The 25,141-nt window shown below is 50.1% G+C and overlaps 9 protein-coding genes across 9 annotated transcripts; 6 read left to right on the top strand and 3 right to left on the bottom strand.

The window, feature by feature from the left end:
• Nucleotides 1-3,395: 3,395 nt before the first annotated feature.
• On the top strand, nt 3,396-5,258 carry COCSADRAFT_218157 (uncharacterized protein). The gene is made up of 3 exons (XM_007697120.1): nt 3,396-3,402; nt 3,462-4,311; nt 4,368-5,258. The coding sequence occupies exons 2-3, from the start codon at nt 3,747-3,749 to the stop codon at nt 5,150-5,152; spliced, it is 1,350 nt and encodes a 449-aa protein (XP_007695310.1). The 5' UTR covers nt 3,396-3,402; nt 3,462-3,746; the 3' UTR covers nt 5,153-5,258.
• A 422-nt stretch (nt 5,259-5,680) lies between these two features.
• Nucleotides 5,681-9,967, top strand: COCSADRAFT_32823 (uncharacterized protein). The gene has a single exon (XM_007696194.1). It carries the CDS (start codon nt 5,836-5,838, stop codon nt 9,664-9,666), a length of 3,831 nt encoding a protein of 1,276 aa, XP_007694384.1. The 5' UTR covers nt 5,681-5,835; the 3' UTR covers nt 9,667-9,967.
• Nucleotides 9,968-10,214: 247 nt separating this feature from the next.
• On the bottom strand, nt 10,215-12,296 carry COCSADRAFT_342339 (uncharacterized protein; the record flags this gene model as incomplete). Its single annotated transcript, XM_007697119.1, has 7 exons — nt 10,215-10,648; nt 10,983-11,106; nt 11,378-11,641; nt 11,682-11,694; nt 11,891-12,042; nt 12,142-12,221; nt 12,284-12,296. 7 exons carry the CDS (start codon nt 12,294-12,296, stop codon nt 10,233-10,235), a joined length of 1,062 nt encoding a protein of 353 aa, XP_007695309.1. The 3' UTR covers nt 10,215-10,232.
• Nucleotides 12,297-13,127: 831 nt separating this feature from the next.
• Nucleotides 13,128-15,430, top strand: COCSADRAFT_342335 (uncharacterized protein; the record flags this gene model as incomplete). The annotated part of the gene is made up of 6 exons (XM_007697118.1): nt 13,128-13,547; nt 13,692-13,812; nt 13,953-14,051; nt 14,104-14,492; nt 14,545-14,637; nt 14,684-15,430. The coding sequence occupies 6 exons, from the start codon at nt 13,128-13,130 to the stop codon at nt 15,410-15,412; spliced, it is 1,851 nt and encodes a 616-aa protein (XP_007695308.1). The 3' UTR covers nt 15,413-15,430.
• A 763-nt stretch (nt 15,431-16,193) lies between these two features.
• COCSADRAFT_32822 (glycoside hydrolase family 72 protein) lies at nt 16,194-18,352 on the top strand. The gene is made up of 4 exons (XM_007696193.1): nt 16,194-16,615; nt 16,681-16,845; nt 16,992-17,639; nt 17,698-18,352. The coding sequence occupies exons 1-4, from the start codon at nt 16,492-16,494 to the stop codon at nt 18,084-18,086; spliced, it is 1,326 nt and encodes a 441-aa protein (XP_007694383.1). The 5' UTR covers nt 16,194-16,491; the 3' UTR covers nt 18,087-18,352.
• A 40-nt stretch (nt 18,353-18,392) lies between these two features.
• COCSADRAFT_132828 (uncharacterized protein) lies at nt 18,393-19,831 on the bottom strand. Its single transcript, XM_007697117.1, has 3 exons — nt 19,544-19,831; nt 19,244-19,458; nt 18,393-19,188 (listed from the first exon to the last, which is right to left on the bottom strand). The coding sequence occupies exons 1-3, from the start codon at nt 19,767-19,769 to the stop codon at nt 18,730-18,732; spliced, it is 900 nt and encodes a 299-aa protein (XP_007695307.1). The 5' UTR covers nt 19,770-19,831; the 3' UTR covers nt 18,393-18,729.
• A 152-nt stretch (nt 19,832-19,983) lies between these two features.
• On the top strand, nt 19,984-21,397 carry COCSADRAFT_32820 (uncharacterized protein). The gene is made up of 2 exons (XM_007696192.1): nt 19,984-20,050; nt 20,100-21,397. Exons 1-2 carry the CDS (start codon nt 20,005-20,007, stop codon nt 21,062-21,064), a joined length of 1,011 nt encoding a protein of 336 aa, XP_007694382.1. The 5' UTR covers nt 19,984-20,004; the 3' UTR covers nt 21,065-21,397.
• Nucleotides 21,398-21,591: 194 nt separating this feature from the next.
• On the top strand, nt 21,592-22,254 carry COCSADRAFT_74553 (uncharacterized protein; the record flags this gene model as incomplete). The annotated part of the gene is made up of 2 exons (XM_007697116.1): nt 21,592-21,784; nt 21,908-22,254. Coding segments are annotated over 2 exons (540 nt in total), but the record flags the coding sequence as incomplete, so codon positions are not given.
• Nucleotides 22,255-22,332: 78 nt separating this feature from the next.
• On the bottom strand, nt 22,333-24,459 carry COCSADRAFT_78536 (glycoside hydrolase family 2 protein; the record flags this gene model as incomplete). The annotated part of the gene is made up of 4 exons (XM_007697115.1): nt 22,333-23,576; nt 23,626-23,813; nt 23,866-24,085; nt 24,135-24,459. The coding sequence occupies 4 exons, from the start codon at nt 24,457-24,459 to the stop codon at nt 22,333-22,335; spliced, it is 1,977 nt and encodes a 658-aa protein (XP_007695305.1).
• Between the last annotated feature and the right edge of the window lie 682 nt (nt 24,460-25,141).

Genomic DNA, 25,141 nt, shown 5'->3' with positions numbered 1-25,141 from the left:
TGACTTCCATGACTCGTCGTATAGCCGCCCAACTACTGCAGCTCAGAATACCTCATCCTACTCCACATCTACCCAAGGTCGGGCTTTTATGACTACCCAGTGGACAGGTTTCGGTTTTCACCCTGCATGCTATCCAAACCATGGCTTGTTCGGTGACCGTCTTACAGTATTCCGGCGCTTAAGCTAATATTTAACCTATATGACCAGTCCGTTGTTACAAAGTAAGACATTTAACACTCGTGCTAACAACGCCTCCGACGGCTGCAGCAACGGTTGTTGAGAAGTGGCGCACGTCTGGATAATTCGGCTACCCTGGCATAAAAGCAAATACCAACTATAAGGCCGCCTGAGACATACTGATTTGCCGCTCCAGGGTCACGGAAACAGCCGCTTGATTGGAAAAACATTACGCTTTCTCGCAACATCCTTTGACCCAGCATTCGTGTGCTGCTTAGGGTCCGACAAGCATCTGATGTAGAGTAGGAGGTCATACAATTTCTGCGAATCACTAATAATAGGCAAGGAAGAACCAATTACCTGCTGGGCGTACTCGACAGTGGATGTGCAGGTACGGCACAGATACAGCACAGATATGGCACATAGAAGGTATGTATGCTGTAATGCGGCAAAGTACAGCAAATGCCACATTGCACGCTCCTCCGCACCCAAAGTCAGGCTCTCCGCCGCACTTCTAGATTTTGCTTGATTTCAAAGTGCCGCACTCATGTCATCGCGGGACCGTCCGCAACGGTAGGGCGTTGCGTTCCGAGCCATGTTGCTGTGCCTCCATGCGAACCCTTACGCCCCAACGGGCGCCTGTGCATTCTTACTACCCTTTACAACAAAGTAGAAGTTTTTGCGAGATACGAGTGTAGCTGTGCCACACTTACTGTGCCACCGCCACATTCGGCGTGCATCGTAGAGAATGCCGACATGCTCGTATTACTGTGTTGATGATAAATCGTATCATGAGGCACTAGGCCTGTCGGCGATCACTATACTAGCCGGACTACTTAACTCGGGCTAAGTAAACTAGCAGCGTGTTACCCTGTTAGTTGATGTATCCCGTCCCAGCGATGCAACTCTTTAATTTTTTTAAGTGTGGCATAGTTGCCTACTGTATGTCGGATAAGAAAAGACTCTTGCTACAAATCAATTCTGCGCAACCCTTACCGCTTTCGGTAGTACATACGAAGACTGATGAGTCTTCTCATCAGTGATTGTGCTGATCACCAACAACATCACATCTGCTTCTTTTCCAAGACACAGACAGGACTAGATTATGGGGCTGCTTGCGCGTTTGTAAGTACTAAAGTATGACATGTGATATCAGAAACATTAGCACTCCATCTACCATTTGTGAAATGATGGAGTTCACTAAAACGCGCGTCTCCAAATTGGCTACCGAGAGGAGAAGAAAACACGAAAGGTAACGAACCAATTCCATCTCTGCTATAGTGTCCGGAGTAGAAACCATTCTTCCAGTGACCATTTCCCTAATGCACTACAAGCCTATCACTCATGTTGTATACACTCAAGCTATAGCATTTCAGCACATGAAAATTTTCCCACAGCTTCCCTACGCCCTGACATCAAACAAGAGCTTAATTCGACGTCGCACTCCACCGCAAGCAAGCCAGCGCATCTCTGACCGCTGCAGTCAGCAACACGACCCAGCTCTAATCAACAAACTTTCCCCAACCAAAAAGTCAACTTTCCAATTGGTGACGTGCATCTCAACCCTCCCCCTTAGCCACCCACACACGGCACCGACCGCACATAGCGGCGCGCCTCCATATAACGCACGCGTAGATCCATGAAGCAGAGGCGGACCCACGCCATACCGCATCCTCACCCTCACCGGCAAAGACCACACAGCCCTCTTTCTCTCCCTCTAGCAACCGCTCCCTCTGCCACGTCGGCACTCGCTCTCAGAATTAAAGTTCGCCGCTAATCCCCAACCAACAGAGACCCACTCCTAACTCCCATCAACCCCCATTCCTTTATTCCCACGGCCGTCAAGAAAAACTTCCGCTTAAATGACGTTTTCTTTTCAGTCTTCCATTGCTGCACTGGGCATCTGAGTGTGAGCACAGCCCGCCTGCGTCTCTCTTTCCCTTAAGACATCTATACACACCACCACCACCACCACCACCACCACTACTACTACTACTACTACTACTAATATGCTTGGGTATCTAACACTAAAAAGATACACTCATGTTTCTACTACCCTGATTTAAATGGCATGTCATGCGGCCTCCTGTCTCGAAAAAAAAAGGGCAACGCATGGAAGAATTGCGTACACTTGGGCGTGCGATGCAAGGATCGCATTTCCGCTGATCTCAGCTTTCGCAGCAGGGAATCGTTGCAAAAGCGTGATGTGGCTGGAGTGGCGTTTTCTTGGGGGGGGGGGGGGGCTTGAACGACTCAGAGGCACAGAGGGTGCGGTTGCCAGGGAAATTTGTTGGGGGGAGGGGGACAAAGTAACAGACCACGATACTTGGAATTTTTGCAGCTACAGGATTTTTGCTTTCGGATAACTGTGGGTTGTGGTGAGGTTGAGTCATTCATTGACTGTTATCCTATTTCAGTAAGGTGTTCCGTTTTTTTTTGTGGACTGGGGTAAGTTTTGGGGAGGGGGTGGTTGGGCGCGAGGCTGAGCGAGGCTGATTGTGATAAAGATGTCAGGGCTTGCTGTTGCCGACTGCGCGGTTGCGTATTTGCGAAGCGCAAATCTGGAAATGAATTACGTAGGTCATCGGTAATCGCGTGCGGCGTGTTTGATGTAGATACCGCCGCCGCCCCCTCTCCCTCTCCCCGCCCCCGTTCCCCTGAAACCAGTTAGTGACATGCAAGGAACAGGACTTTAACAAGGTAAGTTGTCCAAGGGGGAGCGGTGGGGCTGAGATTTTCTCCCGTCTGCCGATCATGCGCGGTACTATACTGCGAGGAATAGTGATGCAACTTGATCGCGTTGCACTGGTGACACAAAGTGGGCATTTGAGACTTTGGCTGAGATTAAAAGATTCTTTTGCTATTTATCTTGTATGTAGCGTAGCCAAAATCCGTACGGTTGCCCTTCAAAATTGCATTGCATGAGGCTGCTGGCCTCGTATTCTCGGGAGGCCTAAAGAGTCGCGATCGATAAAGTATCTAGACTGACTCATGTCCCTTCCGCAGGGACAGAAACAGCATATCCAGACATCGTCATGTCTTTGTAGGATATGTGGGAATCAAGCTTCGCTGTACCCAATGGCCATGCCTCCGATTGTCATCGAGATCACTCCGACACCACTCTCCGCCTTTTCGCTTCTTGTTGAATTCTCCGTGATGCTAGACAGTGGATCGTCACATCAAATTCCCCAGTTTTCTACATTCTTGGAAAGATTGTGGAGTCTAGTAAGTACCTTTCGGGACTCGAATCACAAAGAAACGTACCAATGGGGTAATCATAAAAGATGTGATTGGATCGATCATCCTCCCCGCGCGCTTGTGTGCTTGACCTCGTACAGCTACTACCTATGCCGCGTTGTCGTGAAGATCTTCTTGAAGGTTGATAACAGGGAGAAGGTTGATATTTACCGACATGTCATCATGAGCAGGCCAAGTATCAAGGCTGGCGGTGAAAAAGTGAATATTCATATAAAATCTCCGGACTGTTTAGAAGAATAAATAAATCAAGCCACTACTGGGTTCTTCATACCTCCTTCTCAAATTTGACAAGCACCTGTTGTGCAAACATCATGAGGTTTACTCAATCTTTGACACTGGCTCTGCCAGCCATAGCTGCCGCCTACCCCGGCATGATGGGTGCCACATCTCGAGCAGACATGGAGCAACACCTCCGAGCGCAAATGGAGAGCGAAATTTTTGCTAAACGGGCTGCCGAACCCCAACTCCTGAAACCCGTCGGTAACCTCCTTGGCTCGCTTGGTGACCTTGTTGACGGTCTCTTAACTTCAGTCGGCCAGGCTGTTGTCAAGAAGAGCAACAAGCGTCCTGAGCCCGGCTTCGAATTCAAGCTCCCTGGACCAAATGACTCTCGTGGCCCTTGCCCGGGTCTCAATCTTCTTGCCAATCACGGATACTTGCCGCGCGATGGATACGTCAGTTTTGGACAGGTGCTGGAAGCTACGGCGCGTGGCTTCAACATGGGCGTGGATCTTGCTACAGTCCTTGCCACATTTGCTGTCTTGGGTAGTGGAGATCTCGATGGACTGTCATTCTATCTCGGCTCAGGGAAAAACGGTATTGGTGGTTTGAACCGCCATTCTGTTGTTGAAGCCGATGTGTCGCCCAATCGCGAAGGTATGACACTGTCTCTTCACCATGTAAATCTGATCCAACTAACTCCCTTGAACCAGACTATTACAATGGCTGTGGCGACAACCACCACGTCTCCTCTCGCCTCGTCAAGCAAATGGTTGGCTTCGCTGCCAAAGACCCTAAGAAAGAGTTTAGCATGAACGTCATGGCAGAGCACTATGCGCAATCTGCCAGCTTCAGCAAGAACAACAACCCCTTTCTTTACTACTTTCCCTTCCCCCAAATCGTATCTCTCGGCGCCTTTGCCTTCTACCCTCAGTTCTTCTCGAACGGGACATACGGTGCAGGCGGCGTCCCAAATTACAAGAGCATCATGAGCATCATTGGCGCCGAGTACGATACGCGCACAAAGGAATTCAAATACATTCCCGAGCGCTGGCCAGAAAACTGGTACCGTCGCGATACTCCGTACGGTGTGGTCCAGGCCATCACTGATGGCTTTCTGGCCATTTATCCGCGCAACATCATCGTGCCTGGAGCAGCGCAGGTCGGCACGCCCAACCTCAGTGTTCAGACACTCCTCTGCGATGTGTACCAGGGTCTCAACTCCATTACTCCGCTTGCGCTTGGTGGCACAGAGGAGAACGTTGCAAAAGGTGTTTCTTGGGCTCTTTCGGTCTTGGATCCTCTGCTTAGCAAGACGGCGCTTGGATGTCCTGACAGCGTTATCTCGCCCAACTTTTTGTTTCCGGGTTCACAGAAGGAAGGGGGCCCCGCGAACCCGCCAAGGGTGCCGTCGGATCGTTGGACTGGGAACAATGTCTATGGAAAAGTATATTTCGGCGGCAACAAGGCGCCCGTAGAGCCCATGTGTAGCCATTAGATATGGAGGGTAGTACCCGTAATCTTTGTAATTGATAATGATAATGAGATTGTGTATGCATTGTCGTTCAAGCTTCTTTGTTGTACCGTGATTGCAGCTGAAGAAGTGCAGAAGCATCCCTTTACATCAGGACAGTGACAGTAGAAACAAGGGGTGTAGTTGGGACGGCCAAAGTCGATTACGCCGAAAGGTTTGTGGCAATACGTTTGAGTTTAATGATCCTGGCGCAGATCAGTCGAAGGTGAGACAGATCGCCGCAGGGGGCTCACGTACCGTACCGTACCGTCGCTGGGGAGGTCCGTCAGCACCGACGTGCGGGGAAAGGCGACGACAACATGACGGCGGCCATCTGGAGAAATGCAAAAAGGTCGCATTGCACTGTGGTGGAGCTATCAGCAATGTTTATAATGGCAGATTGACGATGGAGCGGAAGAGCGGAGGAAGCTAGTTGGCGGGCTGAGACGCTATCGCGACTGGTAGCATGGGCGAGTTGGCCAGGCCATGGACGCGTTAGTAGCCTTTTGGGCACCGACCACGAGTGACGAGCGACTCGCGACTCAGCGCGGTTCACTCCTTGAGATGAGCACTGCAGATACATCCACTTCCCTCGATACAGTGCGCGGATGCCGAGATGGTATAGGCTTGTACTTAGGAAAAGAGAAAGAGCGAGGGCGCCAGATGCAATGGGCTCCAAAGGGCAGCTCGAGCAGCCCATGCACACGAACGCGGCTGCGCTTACACTATTAGAAGCGCTGGATGTCGACAAACGCCCTTCATTCGTCCTCGAATTGCCCTCTCACTTGGGCTACGATAAGCCGCTCGATCTACTATATTCCAACCCAGCTCTGGCAACGGCTACTGGGTTGCTGGCCAGAATAACAGGGCACAATGAGGCGAGCATATTGGATGAAAGCACCGAAGCTCAGCTTGCTTTCCGAGACTGGGTCTGCGGCAGGACACAAGAGGGTAGCTTGCAATGGCCAAGCCATGTCTATACCTTTGAAGGTCATCTATGGAACGCCCTCACCATTGGACATTACAGGATCGTCAGCGGAGTACCCACATCACTAATGTTGGCCAATACGGGGCCAGCAAGCAGAAACCATCGTAAACTAAGTCGCGATAGCAAGACAGTGGAGAGCAAACATCTCAGGGACACATCACCTACCACACCTCCTACGCTGCCAGTACAGCTGCCTGCGACCCCCGAGAACGGTGGAGACTATTCTAATGCCCGAAAAAGCGCTAGATGTGGGCCTCTTGACTACACCTCGGCTGAATTTCCACCAGATATCATACATGGATTTCATATTGATTATTTTCACAGCGTAGACTGGGCCAATACATCCCTTGGACCGATCCAGTCATGGTCACCTGACTTGCGTTGCATGGCAAACATGGTTCTTGGCAACAGTGGACCAACCATCTTATTCTGGGGCGATGATGGCGCAATGCTATACAATGAGGCATACATTCAGCTACTAGGCCATCTCCATCCTTGCATGGGCAAGAACGTCCGCACCCATGCGCCTGAGCAGTGGCCCACATTCCAAACCATCGTTCACCATACCAACGACACGGATGAACCTCTGGCTGAACCAGACATACTGATGTTCATCGATAGAGACGGACGTCTTGAAGAGACTCACTGGTCATTTCGGTTTGTGCCAATACTGGATCGCCATCGCGGCACTAAGGCCTACTATCAAACCTTTTTCGAAGTGACCGAACACCGTCTCCTTGAGCGCCGCGTCTCTAGTCTGGTATCCATGGGCACTCAAAGCGAACGTGCAAGGAACTTTCACTCTTTTTGGGACACAACCTTGAACTCTCTGAGTCTGAACGATAAAGATGTGCCGCTAGCTCTGTTATATGCTGCTGAGCGTCATATAAGCGCTGAAATCACATCAATGTCATCGCCAGGTAACACACCGCCATTGGACGCGTGCGTGCTCAAGGGTACGATTGGTGTTGAGGCTGGTCATCCCATCGCTCCCACGACTATCAACATCAACGAAGACTCGTACTTGCTTCATTCCCATATTCGCCGCGCCGCACAGACCAGAAAAGCTACCGTTGTGCGTCTCGATCAGCTCCCTGGATCCGATGCTGCCTTGAGAGATATCAAATGGAGAGGCTACGGGGAGCCCTGCCGCACCATTGTCGTGTGCCCCATCATTCCAACAACTGGCAACCAGGTCGAAGGCTTCCTCATCATTGGCCTCAACCCCCGCAGACCCTTTGATGAAGACTATCAGCAGTATCTCCAAGTCATGGTCCGTTTGCTCGCTACTTCGCTCGCTTCAGTTGTCCTTTTTGAAGAAGAGGTTCGGCAACGAGAAAATGCCATTGCCCAGGCTGCACAGATCCAAGAGCAATTGATGGCTGAGATAAAGTTAGAGGAAGGCAAATTCCAGCGTTTTGCAGAGCGCTCTGATGTTGCCATTTTCATAACAAATCCCGCTGGGGACTACACGTATCGAAACCAGCGCTGGTACGATATGTTTGAAATTGCCGGGTTCCATACCAATTCTACAGATGCATGGCACACTATTGCCTTCGAAGAAGACATGGCTTACTGCAAATCAGTGTTTAAGAAGCTCGTGGTCGATAATGAACACGTTTGTTTCGAGCTACGAACCAGGATGCCATGGTCGCCACCCTCGGACCTCAGCCAGTCGCAAACCTTAGACACTGAGCACTTTAGGTGGATTCTGTGCTCAGCTTATCCTGAGATAGGACCTAGCGGTGAACTCGTCGAAATAGTAGGCAACGTCATCGATATCTCCAAACAGAAATGGGCCGAAGATCTTCAAAAGATTCGCACCGACAGCGCGCTGCAGGGAAAACAGCATCTCGAGCACTTCATCGACACGACTTCACATGAGATGCGTAACCCCCTGAGTGCAATTATGCAATGTGCAGATTCAATCATTTCTTCGTATGCGCAGGACGAATGCCGCGCGATGACTACAAACGGGTGGTCGACTTTCCTGGAATCTACCTTGGATGCTGCACAAACTATCGCTCAATGCGCTCAGCACATGAGACATATTGTAGACGATGTTTTGACAATATCCAAGCTCGATTCAGGCCTTCTAGACATGACGCCTGTAGTTGCACAGCCTGAAAATGTAGCAAGACATGCTGTCAGAATGTTCGACGCTGAAGCAAGAGCTGCAGGGATTGATATTTCATTAGTAGTTGACCAGTCCTACCGTGACATGGAAATCGATTGGACCTCCTTGGATCCAACAAGGGTGCTACAAATTCTCATCAATCTCCTTACTAACGCTATTAAGTTCACACGCCTTGAGAAGACCAAATCAGTCAAAATGACGCTTTCTGCCAGCGTAACAGAACCTACTTCAATTCCTGGAGGAATTCAATTCAATGAAGAGAAACTAGTGGACCACGACCAACGCCTTGAAGATGACTGGAAGCACGCTCAAGATCTCATATACCTGCAGTTTTCCGTCACCGACACTGGTCGCGGTCTTTCAGAGGACGAAAAGGGCACGTTGTTTACTCGTTTTTCACAAGCTTCTCCTCGCACCCACATCAACTATGGAGGTTCTGGCTTGGGTCTGTTCATATCGCGACGCTTGACCGAACTGCAGGGCGGCGCCATTGGTCTTTCTAGTCAATCTGGTAAAGGCAGTACCTTCTCCTTCTACATCAAAACAAGGCGAACGAAGCCTAGCACGAAGAGAAACGGAAGCTTACCACATGTATTCCCCGAAGATGTGAAACACCGACCTCTAGTGAACTTGACGAGGCCCACGGCTCCCTTACGCTCCTTCACCACCGAAGATGCGCGAATAGCAAAACCACCTTACCCAACTATCCGACGATCATCCGCAAACTCCCAGCAACCCCTTGCGACCCGCTCCCACACCGACTCCGAAGCCCTCCCCCTCTCTCAAAAACCCCGCCCACAAGACCCCAAACCCCTCGCAAAACCCATCCCGCAACCCCTCCACGTCCTCATCGTCGAAGACAACCTCGTCAACCAGCGCGTCCTCGCCAAGCAACTCCGCGCCCTCAATTGCACCATCAGCGTTGCAAACCACGGCAAAGAAGCCCTAGACTTCCTCCCCAAAACCACCCTCTGGAACCACACGCATCCCCTATCTTCCTCCTTATCCCGCAAAGAAAAATACCACGTCCCCTCCACCGAACCCATACCCCTCGGCTACGACGACGACGTCCCCGCCATCCCGCTCAATCTCATCCTTATGGATTGGGAAATGCCCATTATGAACGGGTTGAAGGCCGTGGCGGAGATCCGGAGGTTGGAAAGAGAGGGATTGTTGAGACGGAGGGTGCCGGTTATTGGGGTTACGGCGAATGTGAGGGAGCAGCAGATTAGGATGGCGGTAGAGGCGGGTATGGATGATGTTGTTGGGAAGCCGTTTCGGGTTGCGGAGTTGTTGGAGCGGATGCGGGATGTTGTTGCGGGGAAGAGTGTGGGGAAGGGTGAGGGGACGGGGGGGTATGAGGGCTTTGGGTGAGGTGGGTTGAGGTGGTAAAAGTGTTTTTTGCTCGATCTTTTTTTGTTCGACTGGGCGGTAAACTGTGAGAGGAACTTTTGTAGTGTTATGTTGTACCCAGAGCGCGTGTTGCTTCGTTCATGTTACGATGTAGTCTTCTTCGGCGATTTATTCCCTTTTGTGCATAGCCAATATTTGGTGTTTGGGAAGCTTATATCCCTTGTGTTAGCAAGCGAATAGCACTTGAGTGCAATTCATTCTTTACAATTTGATTTCACACTTTTCTCAAACTTTACTGGAGCAGAAACGCGTTTGAGGGGCCATAGCAATGCTAGTATTCTTGTTCGGATCTTTCGAAAGAAGAGATAAGAATGACAATTCAAAAAATTGCATTGTTATGGAATTATCCATACTCGGTACATGTAGCACTCACTCAACGCCCAGAAATAGCCTTTGCATACTACTCTTCATGGCAGCCACGTTATTGCTTGTATGTAATGGGTATCGCAGGATTCTGAGCCCGCATAACCCTTTTGATATGAATCCCAGGTTTACTCTGTTGAATGTTCCTCGGCTCAGACTGCTCTTCATGTCCAAGGTTGTGTACGCCCAGTTGCGTTCCTCGGAGCGGAACTCCTGGCATTCTTGTATGTATATAAAGGTATACCCTGTTCTTTGTCTTCAACATCTACGATTTTCATCATGTTCGGTTCCACAAAGGAGATATTGGGCAAAGAGCTATCGGCCCGCTCCATAATCTGGGTCACTGTGCCGTTGGACAGTGTGGCAGAAACAACCTGTGGGTCCTGAGACTGGGACTCGGATGGATTGGAAACGGTTTGCTCAGATGCAGAGAATTGGTGTAGTGCGTGGCCGCCGTTGGCTGCAAAAAGGCTTTTGATGCGTGTGAGTATGGGCACTACTCCCTCAAATTCAACGCTGCCGGCTGTGCCTGCGTGGGCGCCAGCTTTGACTGTTATACCGGCTAGTTCGATACCTAAGTCTGCAAATTGCAGGGAGATATTCTCAACAAAACGATGCTGGAACGGAGGTGGTCAGCTTAATCTATTTTTTTGAGTGCTGTGATTACTCATACTTGATATATCTTTCGCTCTCGACCAGCGATTGCAGGCGGGTGGTATACGATCCATCTGAATGTTTTTTTATTGTTTTGCCCATAATGAAATTTGTCATTGAGCTGCAACAAGGCCCGATTCTTAAGATTTGGCGCCCCCTGCATTCTACTTTCAATGTATTCGGAAGCAATGAAAACAAGTGTTTCTCCTGCACCCTAAGTCTTAGAATCGAATATAAGAACATACTTTGCAGCTACTCACCCTTTGGAGTCAATACCTTGCTGTAACTTTCCTCAGTCTCGGTTTTGTCCACTCTGTCACCAAACCAACACTTGTCAACATAGTATCTGGCCTGCTGTTGTCTTGTCGCTCCACCACTCGATCTCTACAGGAGAGAGCTGCTCCAGAGGAAAGGTGATCCAGTCGCCGTATTTTGGTACGATAGCCATGGTAATGAGCACTGATGGTGAGAATAATGTGGGTGAACAAAGATATCTGTTATTAGGGAGATGGAGCCAGTACACATAATAGAGCACTTAGGAAGTTGAATCATTGATGTATTTCTTGACGAGATATTACGGCTTGCGCAACGGGCTCTGATTGTTCAGCTGGTCTGTCTCTCATTTTAGAAGAGACGTTCTGGAAGTCTCGCCTACCTCTGAGCTGAGAGTATTCAGATTGTCTAGATGATGGGCTAAAGGAAACGGTGCACATAGACTGTGTTCTTTTTCGGAAACGAGGCTTGTCGGTTCGGCTTTGCCGTTCCTTGTAATGAGCTGAGAGAGCACCCGGCGCGAATAAGCAACTGAAAACGCCAACGGATCTTCGTAGCGACTAGTCTCATTTTGACAGCAGACCCATGCTTCGACAACAGACCGTTCCTTTTCTAGTGCCATATCGTCTAGATTGAGAGGTGCGGCCTAAAGCGGCTACTTTGACAGCCACAAGCGAGGCGCTTACCCTCGTTTTAGGTCTGCCAACACCACGTTCAGACAATTATTATCTTGATTGTTCACACTTAACTAATCTCGACAAGACACACGGAGTAGTTAGGGCTTTATTGAACATCCAAGCTGCGACTACTAGTCAGGGTTACATATTCTGCAAGCTTGGAGTAAGGGGCTAGTATCAGTTGAACGACCACACCAGAATCGCACAATCGCACACACTCCTTTACGGATACGCCAGCACTTGTACCCAGACCCAGGTCCAATATTGTTCTTTCGACTGTCGCTTGCAGATTTTCGATTCGGTCAATGCACTCCTTCGACATTTGATAGATCTCTTCTAGTAGATGGGTTTCCTTTACCTCGTTGTTGCGCTACCGCAAGGTATCATAACTGTTAAAGGATATGGACTGGTCTGAAGATACCACTTTTGATGATGTCGTAGTGCTGATCGTCTTCTTCATCCAAAGTACCTTAGCAGTAGCCTGAACTTGCATTCGCTTTTCTTCGGACTGATCCAAGCGAGTGACAGTCACACATCCTCCGGCTTCAGCTCCAATTTGGTACCCAGCAACGTAGTAGTCCCCAAAAATGCTGTGAAGTTCGTTCTCTGACCTGCATGAGGCATTTCGTGCAAAATTTGTCAGTCCCGGATCAGCTTTGAAGCGGACATGCCCGGTTCGAATACTGATATCCTTGGAGACTCGTGTTACCTATCATACGTTAACACAAATCATTCATGAGCTTTTTGGTCTTCCAATACAGCAAGGTTGTCCGATACCGATTTATCATACGAACCGGTGACGCTGACGCTTAGGAACTTGCAACCCACAGTTACTCCAAGACTAGCACTGAAGTGCTCTGAATGCTGCGCTGACGAAGAACTGTTTCCTTCTCAGTAACTTGAAATTCCTCCATCGATTATATATGGACATTTCGATACCCAGGGCGAACTGCCAGATGCAATAGCAGCTCAATTGAAGCCCGATCCGATCGCAATATGAGCTTTCGATCAGGGTAGATACAGAACAAGGCTTTGGGATGCAAGGTTTTGGAGACTGTTCATTCTGAGGTTGTCCAGGCGGTGATACCGCGTCTCGAAAAGGACGTCTTTAGAGCTATAAGCCATTCATCAAATCCAGACCGTGGTACTAGCAGCGAGGAAAGATCCACCCATTCAACTGAAATAGGTTACAGAACATGGTTTTCATTTTTGGTCAGGCGCAAATGCAGCCCGAGCGATGCCATGGCGTTTTGTGGCGTCTGGCGGCTGAGTACACTAGCGTTAGGGTACTCCATTTGTAAAAAATCCATAATGACCAAGAGAGTGTTCACACATAAATTCACGATAGAATCAGTACTTAGCTTTGTACCAGCACTCTTCACTACATTTATTTTGTCAAAAAGCCACCAAGCTTATTCTTATTGTTTTATCCTTGCTCATTACACGCCAGTCACTATGGCGATGCTTCTTGCACCTTACAACAACTCCATGCGCCTGGGACAAGGTTTAAATTTATTCACACAGCAGATATGCATGACTGATGCAGTCGCCCAAGGCGAAGATGTCTCGTCGCCGTATTCGGAAGATCAGAAGCCTAAGGGGATCAGTCAAATTGTTTCTTACTCATCTCGCTTTGTTGACAAGCTCAGCGATGTAACTGACGTGATGAACGTATCCGCTTCTTTGTCTATCAAAATTGGAACAATAGGTGGAGCCGTTAGCGGAACATACATTGACTCGGATAAGTTCAAGTCCAGCGATCTCAACTTCTTCATCCAAGTCAAGGTGACGAACCAAACGCATATGGCGCGCGACTATACACAATTCCAAAAACTAAAGAATTTCCCAACTACTAGATTCAATGAGATATATGGCGTAAGTATACGACATAGAAGCCTGTCTGGCTCTCGGTCAAGGATTGGTAGCTGATTTGAAGCCTAGAATTCATTCATATCTGGATGGGAGGATGGTGGAGAACTCAATGCACTCATCTCAGTCAAAGTAAACGACAAATCCAAGATAAGTACGATCAAAAGTGCATTCGAAGCAGAGCTGGGAACACCGGCTTTGTCTGGTGCGATCACAGGCGAGGGCAACTTGGATAAGAGCGACACTAACATATCAACGGAAACAACAATAAGTAAGTTACATTATTTGCTTAAGAATAATATCTGCTGAAATGCGTAAAAGACGTCAACTGGAGTGGTGATGGCCAAATCAAGGACCCAAACGTCATTTGAGACATCAACAGTCTTACTCTCGTTGCGGCAAATTTTCCAGATCTTGTCGCAATGACACCACAACACACTTATGCAATTTTGACAAAGTACGCATCCCTGAAAATTTTCCATGAGGTAATGGACTCATTTTCTCCGCTTGGTATGTACATTTACCATAGTCTTGAACACAAGCTATACAAGCTAATCACTAGTATTGCTAGACTACGAAAACGCTGGTATCTATACGGGTGCGCTTTTAGATGCTTACATGGATTACAAGTCAATCTGGAAACATATTCAGATCACGAACCAGGAATTCAAACCTGGAACCACTGATTTGGTAAAATCTGAGCCCTGCAGGGAGCTTCTAGAGTACACCGAAGAGTGCGCGCCTGCATTGAAGCCTGCTATTCAAGACACAGCCTCAACATATACCAGTGATGAGTATCCAGAGAGCTCTGAAAATCCACAGGACCTGCAACAGAAGAAGGATACTTTCAGGCCGAACATATTGCATTATGAACCGTATAGTGCTTTGATTGTAGGGTTGGGCAAGGCTAGACGCGGTTGTCGGCTCGAGATGACGAAAATCGTTCGTGAAGTCAGTTTTTCATGGTGTAAATTGGTTTTAAAAATGCTAGAACTTGCTACAGGTTGACGCAGTCACAGCAGATCTAAGCATCGTACTTCAGCCAGATCGTATAGGCATCTACTTGGCCCCTTCGATCTTCAGGCAATCGCTTCCCGTAAGCCATATTTTGACACTTTCATCAATCTTCTGACTGAAATCAGATAAAGAAAGCAGTCCAAAGAAGCACCCCACAGGCTACTCCAGCTCCAAACCCGACTTCTGAGCAACTGCCATCCATTTATTCTGCAGGCGATGCTGAGAAAACGTTTGACGAACTCAAAGCCAGCATATCCAAACACGCTTCTCGCTCCAAAGAATTTCAGCTATCAAGATATCTGGGCGACGACCTACTGAAGCTTGGAAGCGTATTTTTCAACAGCCTCGATATTCTCGAGGAGACATGGATGCCACAAAGCATCACCATCTACTTCAACGACAACAGCCTCTTGGGTAATAAAACCGTATACAACAATGGCCGAGAGATCCTTAATGGCGATGAAAACGACCTTGAAGCTGGAACGGTGAATCTGGTCGCACACGAGAAAGTCAACTGTGTCAATATTAAGAGGCATGCCCACTCTCTCAACATGGGTGGTGACATATATATTGATTCTGTGGTTATTTTATCAATTGTTCCAGGTCAACATGGCCCGAATATTAACCATCGCTCAATTGTAGCACTAAATCTAGCTGGAGAGGTTGCACATGTCAGAGAGGAAAAATCACCTGCAGAAGGCTGGAATCTGCGCGGCTTCTACGGCTCCTACAGCCCCGGTGCGAGACTCCAGCAACTCGGTCTGGTCTGGGGAAGAGCGCATAGAAAGGAAGGGAGGGAAAAAAAGGTCATATGTATGCAATTGCTACGCAAAAGTTACCTAGGGGAAATTTAGCCAACCAATCAAACCACATGACCCTCTTGGTCAGAAAAGAAGCAAGGCAGGCGGACTTTATCACTGACAGACGTTGGGAGCGGCTAACAGCTAGCTAGCAACTAGCGTTTTGGCACGGAGCCTCTTCGTTTTTAGTGCAATCGGACGTCTAGCGCACTTTTCCAACTGACCGTCCGCTACGGTTTTCACGTCGTTGTGACAGGTAGTTAGCGGAGATTAACGGATTAAGATTGCACGGGTGCAACTGAGCTCGTCCATCCACGGGTAAACAATAACGAAGCACAAAATACTGCGAGGGAAACGCAAGCAAAGCAATGCGGGTTTGACGCGTGGGTAGTCGATATTTTCTAATGCATATCCTTAGCTCGACATAAACTTGTATTTGTGAATGCGTCGACCAGATACACACGATACGTTTGTATCGACCAAGCAAGCCGTGAGCCGCTTAGGTGCATCAAGCATGCGGGTCGCATAGGCTTAAAACTGCAGCCAGCCAATCGCCCACGCGAGTCCTTGTCGCATCGCCCACGCACGTCTCCACTACGCTTGTCCTCTTTCTCCAACTTCCATGATACGCCTGGTTCGCCCCATTCGCGGCATTGCAATTGGAGGGAGCGAACGCTTTAGCCCTCGAGTGAAAGTGGAATTGCATAGTTGTGGATTTATGGGCGCCTTTTGCCGAGAAGCGTCATGGAGATTGGAAGGATCGACAGCGTGGAGTTGGGGGGTAGGCATGTTACTTACTAGGGCGCCCTTTGCCTTGTTTCCAAACAGCCGCATTCATAAACATGAGCTGGCCGGCCTAATCTGCTCACTCACTTCGCTCTTGTTCATGCACCCTTCGTTCGTTCATACACTACAGTCGTTTGCTTTTTTGTTGACTACTACTCTCGCTTATACTTTTACGGAGCTCATGTGCAATCTTGTGTCTCGCACGTAACTTAACGGTGGATCGTGAGCCCAGTGCGTTTGCTGCTGGATAGTTTCTTTTTGAGTGGGGACTCCAGCTGTTTTGTTGTTTGATCTTCAATTGTTACCAGAGAAACACTGGAAAACGTTTGGGTTCCTTGACTGCAATAATGGTTCAATCTCTATCGCTGGCGCTGTTGGCCAGCTTGAGCACTGTCGCTTCAGCTATCCCGACAATCGAAGTAAAGGGCTCCAAACTCTTCACTAGCGAAGGCAATCAATTCTATGTCAAGGGTACATATCCGATTCTGCAACGAAACCAAGTTAAAGGAGCATTCTTTTCTAACGGCTCAGTATAGGTATCGCATACCAGCTTGTCCCGGACGATCCGCTCATCGACGCGACGCAATGTGGTCTCGACTCCGCGCTCATGAAAACCATCGGCGCCAACTCAATCCGCGTTTACCACGTTGACCCTGATGCTGATCACACCGATTGTATGAAGGCCTTTGCAGACGCTGGAAGTACGTATATCCAAAATTCGCATGGACTCAGATTACTTTGATTACTGCATGGCGATTTTCGTTCGTCAAAAGCGCAGATATCGTATAAAAAGACGTCTTTGTTTTCAAGTCCCATAAGAAGGAATGAATACTAACCAGCCAAATAGTCTACATATGGGTTGATCTCGACACCTTCGACACATATGTCGAGCAAAACACACCTCGATGGGAGTCAGACCAACACGACGCCTACGCCAAAGTAATGGACGAATTCCATCAGTACGACAACGTCGCTGGCTTCTTCGTTGGTAACGAAGCCATCACCACCTCAAACGGCTCCGTCACATCGCCCTACATCAAAGCAGCCGCACGTGACATGAAAGCTTACCGCGACAAGAAAGGATACCGCAACATCCCCATCGGCTACTCCGCCGCCGACATCGCCTCTCTGCGGCCAATGCTACAAGACTATCTCTCCTGCGGCAACAACGCCTCGGAGCGCGTCGATTTTTTCTCCCTCAACGCATACTCGTGGTGCGGCGACAGCTCGTACCAGCAATCCGGGTACGACAACCTCGAAAAGAACGCAAAGGACCTGCCCGTCCCCATCTTCATGTCTGAAACAGGGTGCAACACCGTGCGCCCCCGCGACTTTAAAGACCAGGAAGCGCTATTTGGCGAGATGGCGGATGTATGGTCCGGTAGTATCATATACGAGTGGATCGAGGAGCAGAATAACTACGGACTGATTAGTTACGGGCCCAAGGTTGATCCTGCGAGTCCCAATGCGCCACCAGATGGATTTCCTCGCTCTGGTATGTTTGAGGAATATGATTTTTGTTTTCAAGACACCAACTGACCACTTCGAAATAGGCAAACCCACACCCGTCCAACCAGACTTCCCCAATCTCTCAGCCGTCTGGAAAACCTTAAATCCTACGGGAATCAAGGCTTCGGACTACAAACCCACTCACACATCTATTGCCTGCCCAGCCTTCACAAAAGGAGCATGGGAAGTCGTCCCCACATCCGCTCTTCCTACCCTGGGCCAGAAACACAACTTTGACAGTTCTCCTACATCTGGTGGTTCCAGCGCTACACAGACTTCTGGTCCTGGAGCAAAACAATCAGGTTCTGGGTCTGGTACTGCAGACATGTCTGCACCACAGCCCACTGCGGCGGCGGCAGATGGTTTGAGCAAGGGACTCAGGAGCACGGGTGCTATGTTGCTTGGTGTGTTGATTGTATTTGCTTGGTTGTAATAACCATTCCCCTCTCCTTTTCTCTCTCTCTCTCTCTGAAGAGCAGTTGAGCTTTGGATATCGTCACCCACACGTTCTGCGTGTACTTACATAGTTTCGAGTCTACTTACTTGATTGGGTATCGTACATTGTACATGGGGCAGAATTCAACAAGGAAATGATGGATTTTAATGTATATGAATACCCCGCTTTGGATCGGGCTGAAAATAAAAAACTCACTCTACATTGCCTTCGCTTGCTCAGCAACATATATCATGTCATACAGCATCAACACAGTCACCACTCATGTCACTAACAGCAGATCATGGTACACAAACACTCAAGTCAGAGAAGCAGTCGAACAATGTGGGAACAAGGTTCGTATTGAAGGATTGGGCGCCAACTAAGTACGACCCGATCGCCAGCACAGGGCTTTCCCCCATACCCGAAGACAAGTATGGATATCTTTCCCTCATAAGCGCACAGCATTGATCATATCCTTCAACACACCCCTGTCCCATCAAGCATGCATTTCTTGTTGGTCGTTGTCAAATGGTCTCATATTTTCCTTTTTCCCATTGCCTACTCCTACGCCGACGTGCCATTGTTTGTTCAAAGACAGGGTATGTAAGAGAAGAAGTGACGAAGATGCTCAACATGGCATTTACCACTGAGTAGTGGTAGCGGGGGCAGCAGTCTCGGCACCCCAGCCCTCGCCGCTAGCCTGGGCGTCGCCAGAGGCGGCCCAGTCAGCAGCGTCAGCGTCCCAGCTGGTGCCAGGGGCAGCAGCCTGGGCAGTGAAAGCACCGGCGGATGCGCCAGAGACCTCCCACTCGCTGGTGAAGCCGTCAGCGACAGCGGCGGGGCCAACCTCGTCGGCACCGGGGACCTTGGCCTCCTCAACGCCAGCGCTGTCCTTGTTCTCCTCGGCCTCAGGGTCGCGGTAGAAGTACAAGTCAGTCATGACATCCCACTCAGTCTCGCGGTTAGCGAGGGTACCGCGGAGGCGGAGGACCTCACGGGCAAGCATCCACCAGACGAGACCGATGGCGTGGCGACCCTTGTTGTTGGTGGGGATGGCAACATCGACGTACTCGGTGGGAGAGTCACCGTCGCAAAGGGCCTATTCGGGGTTAGCTCCAGATTCCTGTACTCTTCTTCATGCGCATTCTCCTTACAATGACGGGGATGTTGACGTAGGAGGCCTCCTTGATAGCCTGGGCGTCGGTGCGGGGGTCGGTGACGACGATCAAGCGGGGCTCCCTGAAAGAACGGGTGATGTAGTTGGTGAAGTTACCAGGAGTGAAACGACCAGCGATGGCGGTGGCGCCGGTGTGGGAAGCGAACTTGAGGACGGCACGCTGTCCGTAGGGACGGGCAGAGATGACACAGACTGCGCAGTGTCAGTTAAAAAAGAACTCGAGCATATTTGCGCAACCTTCAAGTCCAGATGTCTCGACTTAGGCGCCCAAACGTACCATCAGCCGGGTTGTCGATGGCGACAATGATGCGGGCGGCTAGAATAATCTTCTCCCAGGTCTTGCCAATGTTCAAGACGTTGACACCGTCGGGCCTGGTCTTCCACAGGTAAGGCTCCATGTGCACCTGGAGGTTCTTGCTACCGAGGTGGCATTGGGCAGCGAGGAGCATCTCAATGTCCTGCTGGGTGGGGTTGAAGATGGCGGGGAGGTTGGAAGGGGCCATTTTGACGGTTTGGCGCTGTACAAGCTGGTGGGTATAGAGAAGTTGTCGTGATGCGTGCGGGCGAAGTTTTGACACACGAACTTTGGCGATATTCGAGCCCCGGCAGTGGGCGAGCTAGAGCCGGAAGCGGGATAGTACCGAACGGGACGCGGCGCCGGCGAAACCCATGCGCCGACGTCCTGATCCGCAAAAGATTCACTGCGGGTGGGAGCAGTGAGTGTGCGTCCAGCCAACGATGCCGCCACGAATACCAGCATTGTCGTGCCTACGGGCATCGACTTGTGAGTTCTTAGATTTCATGTACAATACCTAGTGCTGACAATGCCACAGCACCATCCATTTCTGCGCAATTCACACTCCCCATCCGAACTTTTGTTTCGACAGCGCGGGCCAATGCCGAATCAATTGAGCGACAAAAGAAGCGCCTCGCTAGCGATCCCTACATAGTTGCGCAGCGCAACCGCAAAAAGGCAGCCAACCTGTCTCGACGTGCCGAACTCGAACAAGCCCGTGTGGCCAGTCTTGGAAACCCTGTTCGCGGTATACCAACACCATTCGTAGAGTCATTTGACACTGGCAAGCCTATCACCTACGACGAAGGCAAGAAAATTCCCCAGGACCGAACGCACCTCAACTATGCATTCGACCCGGCGACGGTGGAGAAGCAATTGAAGAAGAGCGAGAAGCTGGCGGTGCCACTGAGTGAAATTGCAAAGCAAGCTGCGCCCGCTGCGTACCCATGGAACGACGCCATGCGGTATGATCAGGCAAGGGCAATTGAAAAATCGGCGGAGGAAATTGAAGAGCAAAACAAAAAGGACCATGCACGTGCAGTCGAGGCGATTAAGCGAATCACAGCTCTCGAGAATGGCTCCAGCAAAGACCGCATGCGTGTCAACATTGCACGATGTGTCGAGACTTTTGGACGCCACAAAACGGACAGGATATTCCCACCAAAGGCGCCGTCGCTGAGCCGCTCGGGTGTAGACGAGACTCACACCGTCCGCCCAGAAACAAACGTTGCTGCAACAGCCAAGCGAGTAGGACCAGACACGGGATCTTCTGAAGTCCAGATTGCTATCCTGACGGCCAAGATCAAGACACTAGCGGACTTTTTACAGACACGAGGAAAGGGTGATAAGCACAACAAGCGGAATCTGCGGTTGCTGGTGCACAGGAGACAGAAGCTTCTGCAGTATTTGAGGAGGAAGGAGCGAGGTGGTCCAAGATGGCAACATTGCATTGAGACTCTGGGTCTGACCGAAGGTACATGGAGGGGTGAGATTTCGTTGTAAGAGTATGAAGCAAACCCCGGATAGCGGCACTGACACTATCGCGTCCGTGACGAATGTTGAATCAGTCCACCGCTATACGGACTGTAAGGGCTACTATAGCCCCTGTATACTACGATTCCAGGCATTGGCTATTGTGAAACATAAATGTGATAGGCACCATAGACGACATGTATGTAATCTTCTAGCGCGCTTCTGATATACGCTGCAGTCCACTCCGCTTGTCGTCTCTGCTTTTCCCCATCCCCACATCGCGATCCGAGCATCAAGAAAAGGGCGGGGTATCAAAAAGGGCGCAACGCAGCGCAACGCAAATCCACCGCCAACACCAACGTCGGCACTACCACGGCCAGACTGGTACCCATACGTAACATCTGCATACCAAAGTTACAAACTCACATACCAAAACAAAACATATATATATAGTAAAAAAGATACCAACATCCTAACAACCCCCCATCTCCCACAATTCCAATCTACCTCCAACACACTCACCCCCCCACCCCCTCACTATGTCCAACAAATACCCCAACCCATGGCGCAGCCCCCGCCTCCACTACCGCGCCATCCGCCCGTGCGACAAATCCGTCTTTCTCGCCCTCGCCGCAGACCCAACCATGTACATGGCAAGTACACACGCAACCACCAAGCTCCCCACCGAGCAAGACGCAGACGAAAACATGCACCAAGGCCCCGCTGGCGGCAGCGAGGGCCGCGAAGAAAGTCTCTTGCAAGCCATAATCTGGCTTCCGCACGATACGCCGATTGCATCGTTGGCTTTGGAGCAGAAAGAAGCGGTGCTTGAGGAGATGAAGCGGCAGGATCCAGCGAAGATTTTAGATCCAGAGTATGGGGTTGCGATTGGTCATATTCATTCTGCGCCATCATCGCTGCATGAGGCGCATCATCGGACTATGGAGATTGCGCTGGATATTTTACCTGCGTACCAAGGGAAGGGGTATGGGAGTGAGGCAATTAACTGGGCGTTGGACTTTGGGTTTCGGCGGGCGGGGCTGCATAGTATGCGGTTGAGGGCGTTTGGGTGGAACAAGGGCGCGATACGGTTGTATGAGAGGCTGGGGTTTGTGGTGGAAGGGAGAGAGAGGGAGGCTGTGTGGTATGAGGGGGAGTGGTGGGATTCGTTTACGTTGGGGATGCTGGATAGGGAGTGGAGGGCGAGAGAGGCGGGGGAGAGAGAATAAGAAGATTTTGGATTTGTGAAACAATGAGGAGTAATTATGTATGTATATCTACCTACTTGGCCATAGACATTAGAATATACCGTGTTGCATTCCAGCGACTCCTGTATCCCGAATCACCATTGAAGAGTCGTTGCCTCGCTTCGCGGCCGCGTCGTACAGGGCCTGAATATCCTGTCTCCACATTGTCTCGTTCATCCTAATTACCTTTCGGTCATACGTCATCATGCCATTGACTTCACCCTCGACATCTGTCGTTTGCGTCCAAACACCACCTGAGCAAGCAAACAAGTCGATTTGCTCACGCAGTTGCACAAGTAGGTCGTGGCAACGATAGTTCCAATAAAAGGTACCGTTGGTAAGTTCGTATGCTGTTTGTCGACCAAGATCCTTGTACCATGCGTGTTCAAAGTTATTCTCGGTCAGCTGGGTGCCGATACCACCAAATTCGCCTTGCAAACCGATGCGGGCGGGGTCGTAAGCTGAGTCGTACCCGCTGCCTTGATAAGACCAGAAAGGTGTTCCGCATTGGGGTGTCGAGTAATGATGGTTGTCGTCAAAGTCGCCAGCCATGTGGTCGGTCCAACCGCTCACAGAGTTGACAAGGCGGGTAGGGTCAACCCGACGCACCATGTCTGTCAACCCAAACTCTGGCCATGGCGGTGAGGTGGCCTGACCCCATTCCTCATTGTAGATGGTCCAGGCGATGATGCTAGGGTACGACTTCAGCTGCTCAACCATGACCTCAAGTTGGCGATCGAACTCGGCCTGAGCACCTGGCTCCAACCGTATGCCTCCACAGCCTTCACGAGCGGGTAGATCGGGGCGCAAAGAAGGCATGTCTTGAATGACCAACATACCCATCTCGTCACAAGCCCTGTAAAACAGAGCCGGCTCGACTTTGATGTGCTTTCGGACCATGTTGTAGCCGACGTTCTTTAGTACCTTGAGATCGTACGCCATGGCTTCTACGCTTGGAGGCGTGTATATACCATCTGGCCAATAGCCTTGATCCAGGGTGCCAAATGGAAAGACAAACTTTCCATTGAGAAGTGGGCGCTGCACACCGCCGATTACGCCTCTGGAGATGGTTCTGAATCCGGTATAGCTCTGTACTGTATCGCTACCCATTTTGATGGTGATGTTGTACAGGGTCGGACTATCCGGCGTCCACAGCTTAGGTGAATCAACGACAAAGGTGAACGGGCTTCCACTGGTGCCAGTAGCCTCTGCCTTGACATCATCCGAATTGACTTCATGGACAACGATAGTGTATGTAGTTGTCGAATTAGTGCTAGTATGCACAGTGACGATGACTAATGAATGTGAGTAATAAGACAGCAGTACCATAAACAAATGACTGACCCTTTCCGTTCATATCCGCAGTGAGATCGAGTTTCGAAATGTGCTCCTTGGGTGCGGACTCGAGCCACACTGTCTGCCATATGCCACTGCAGGGCGTATACCAGATCATTCCACCACGGTTCAGAGTCTGCTTTCCAATTGGGATTTGAACGCGGTCCATATCAGTTGGGTCATAGACGTATACCAAACTGCAAAATTATTAGTTTTCTTCTTTTATTTTCTCGCTTCTCATGCACTTACAGCTCGTTTGTTCCATTGGCATTCAGATACGAAGTGACATCAACACTGAACTCAAAATAACCACCTCTGTGGAATCCCGCCTTTTGGCCATTGACGAAGATAGTGGCCTCGTAATCGACAGCGCCAAAGTTCAAAACGACACTGTTGCCGCTTGGCCAAGTTGATGGAACTTCAAAAGATGTCTGATACCAACTCCAGATACGGCCCTTCTCAGTCACACCTATGCTGATTTCAGCAACTTGTCTCGTGCATGCTTTGGTGCTACTCACCTGATAAAGCACTCTCCAAGCAGAACGGGACCAAGACGGCTTTTTCAAGTCGCTGCCCGAACGGCGGCGAGGCATCAGAGCCATTTTGGGTGTTTTGGTATCGCCAGACGCCATTGAGGTTCTTCCAGTCTGGTCGTTGAAGGCGTGGCCGTGGGTACTCAGGCCAGGGGTTAGTTCCCACGGTATCAGTCCATTCGGTTTTGAGTGGAGTAAATCCGATTTGGTAGTCCGTGTTGTTGTTTTGGCGCGGAACGACCTTGCTGTTGCTAGAAGCAATGGTCATCCACGTTAGCAAGCTCGCTATGATTCCGATGGAGAGCCGCATCTTGGTGGGAAGAGACGCTATGACACAGCGCCTATGCACGTATCCAAGAAAGCATGAGAAGAGTCGAACGAAGGGAGATGGAGGTGGTATTTAAGCGGTCTACAGACTCATGACAGCATAGCTCCACTGTACCTGGTGTAATGGCCGTGCAGCTGCATGCTAAAGGCCTTGGCTCTGGGGATACTAGCGGCGGGATGATCCTGGTGGCTGAGCGCCCCGGTCAGCCATAGCAGAACCGCGTCCGCTGGGCGTAGATCTACAAAGGTTGTGGTTGTCATATGGCAGCACCGGCTGACCATAGTTATGCTAGTGAACATGTTCTTGGCGGGCTGTTCAAGGCTGACAAAGGTTGTTGGTGCAGGGGCACGAGAGCCTGGAGAGGCTGGTTCAAGGATAGAGGTGGGTAGCTTGATGGTACGGCTTCGCGGTGGATGGATCCTGATGCTAAATGCACCGTGTCAGATGCAGCAGTGCATGCCCTGATCAGCTGTGATGATCGCCTTGGCTAGCACTTTGTTGAATTCCCAGTCCCCGCACTACTCGGTCTACACATGGCCGGTCCGCCCAGTTCACATCAAGCAAGCGAGCAATAGCCATTCCGCGCCGTCGCTGCGATGTTCCTGTGTTCGGACACGGCAGTATCTTGCTGCGGTACCGCGCATATTCGGACGCAGTTATTTCT

This window comes from Bipolaris sorokiniana (genome assembly GCF_000338995.1).
Source record: "Bipolaris sorokiniana ND90Pr unplaced genomic scaffold COCSAscaffold_1, whole genome shotgun sequence".
In the NCBI taxonomy this organism is placed as follows: domain Eukaryota; kingdom Fungi; phylum Ascomycota; class Dothideomycetes; order Pleosporales; family Pleosporaceae; genus Bipolaris; species Bipolaris sorokiniana.
This window is presented reverse-complemented; position numbering and strand designations above follow the sequence as displayed.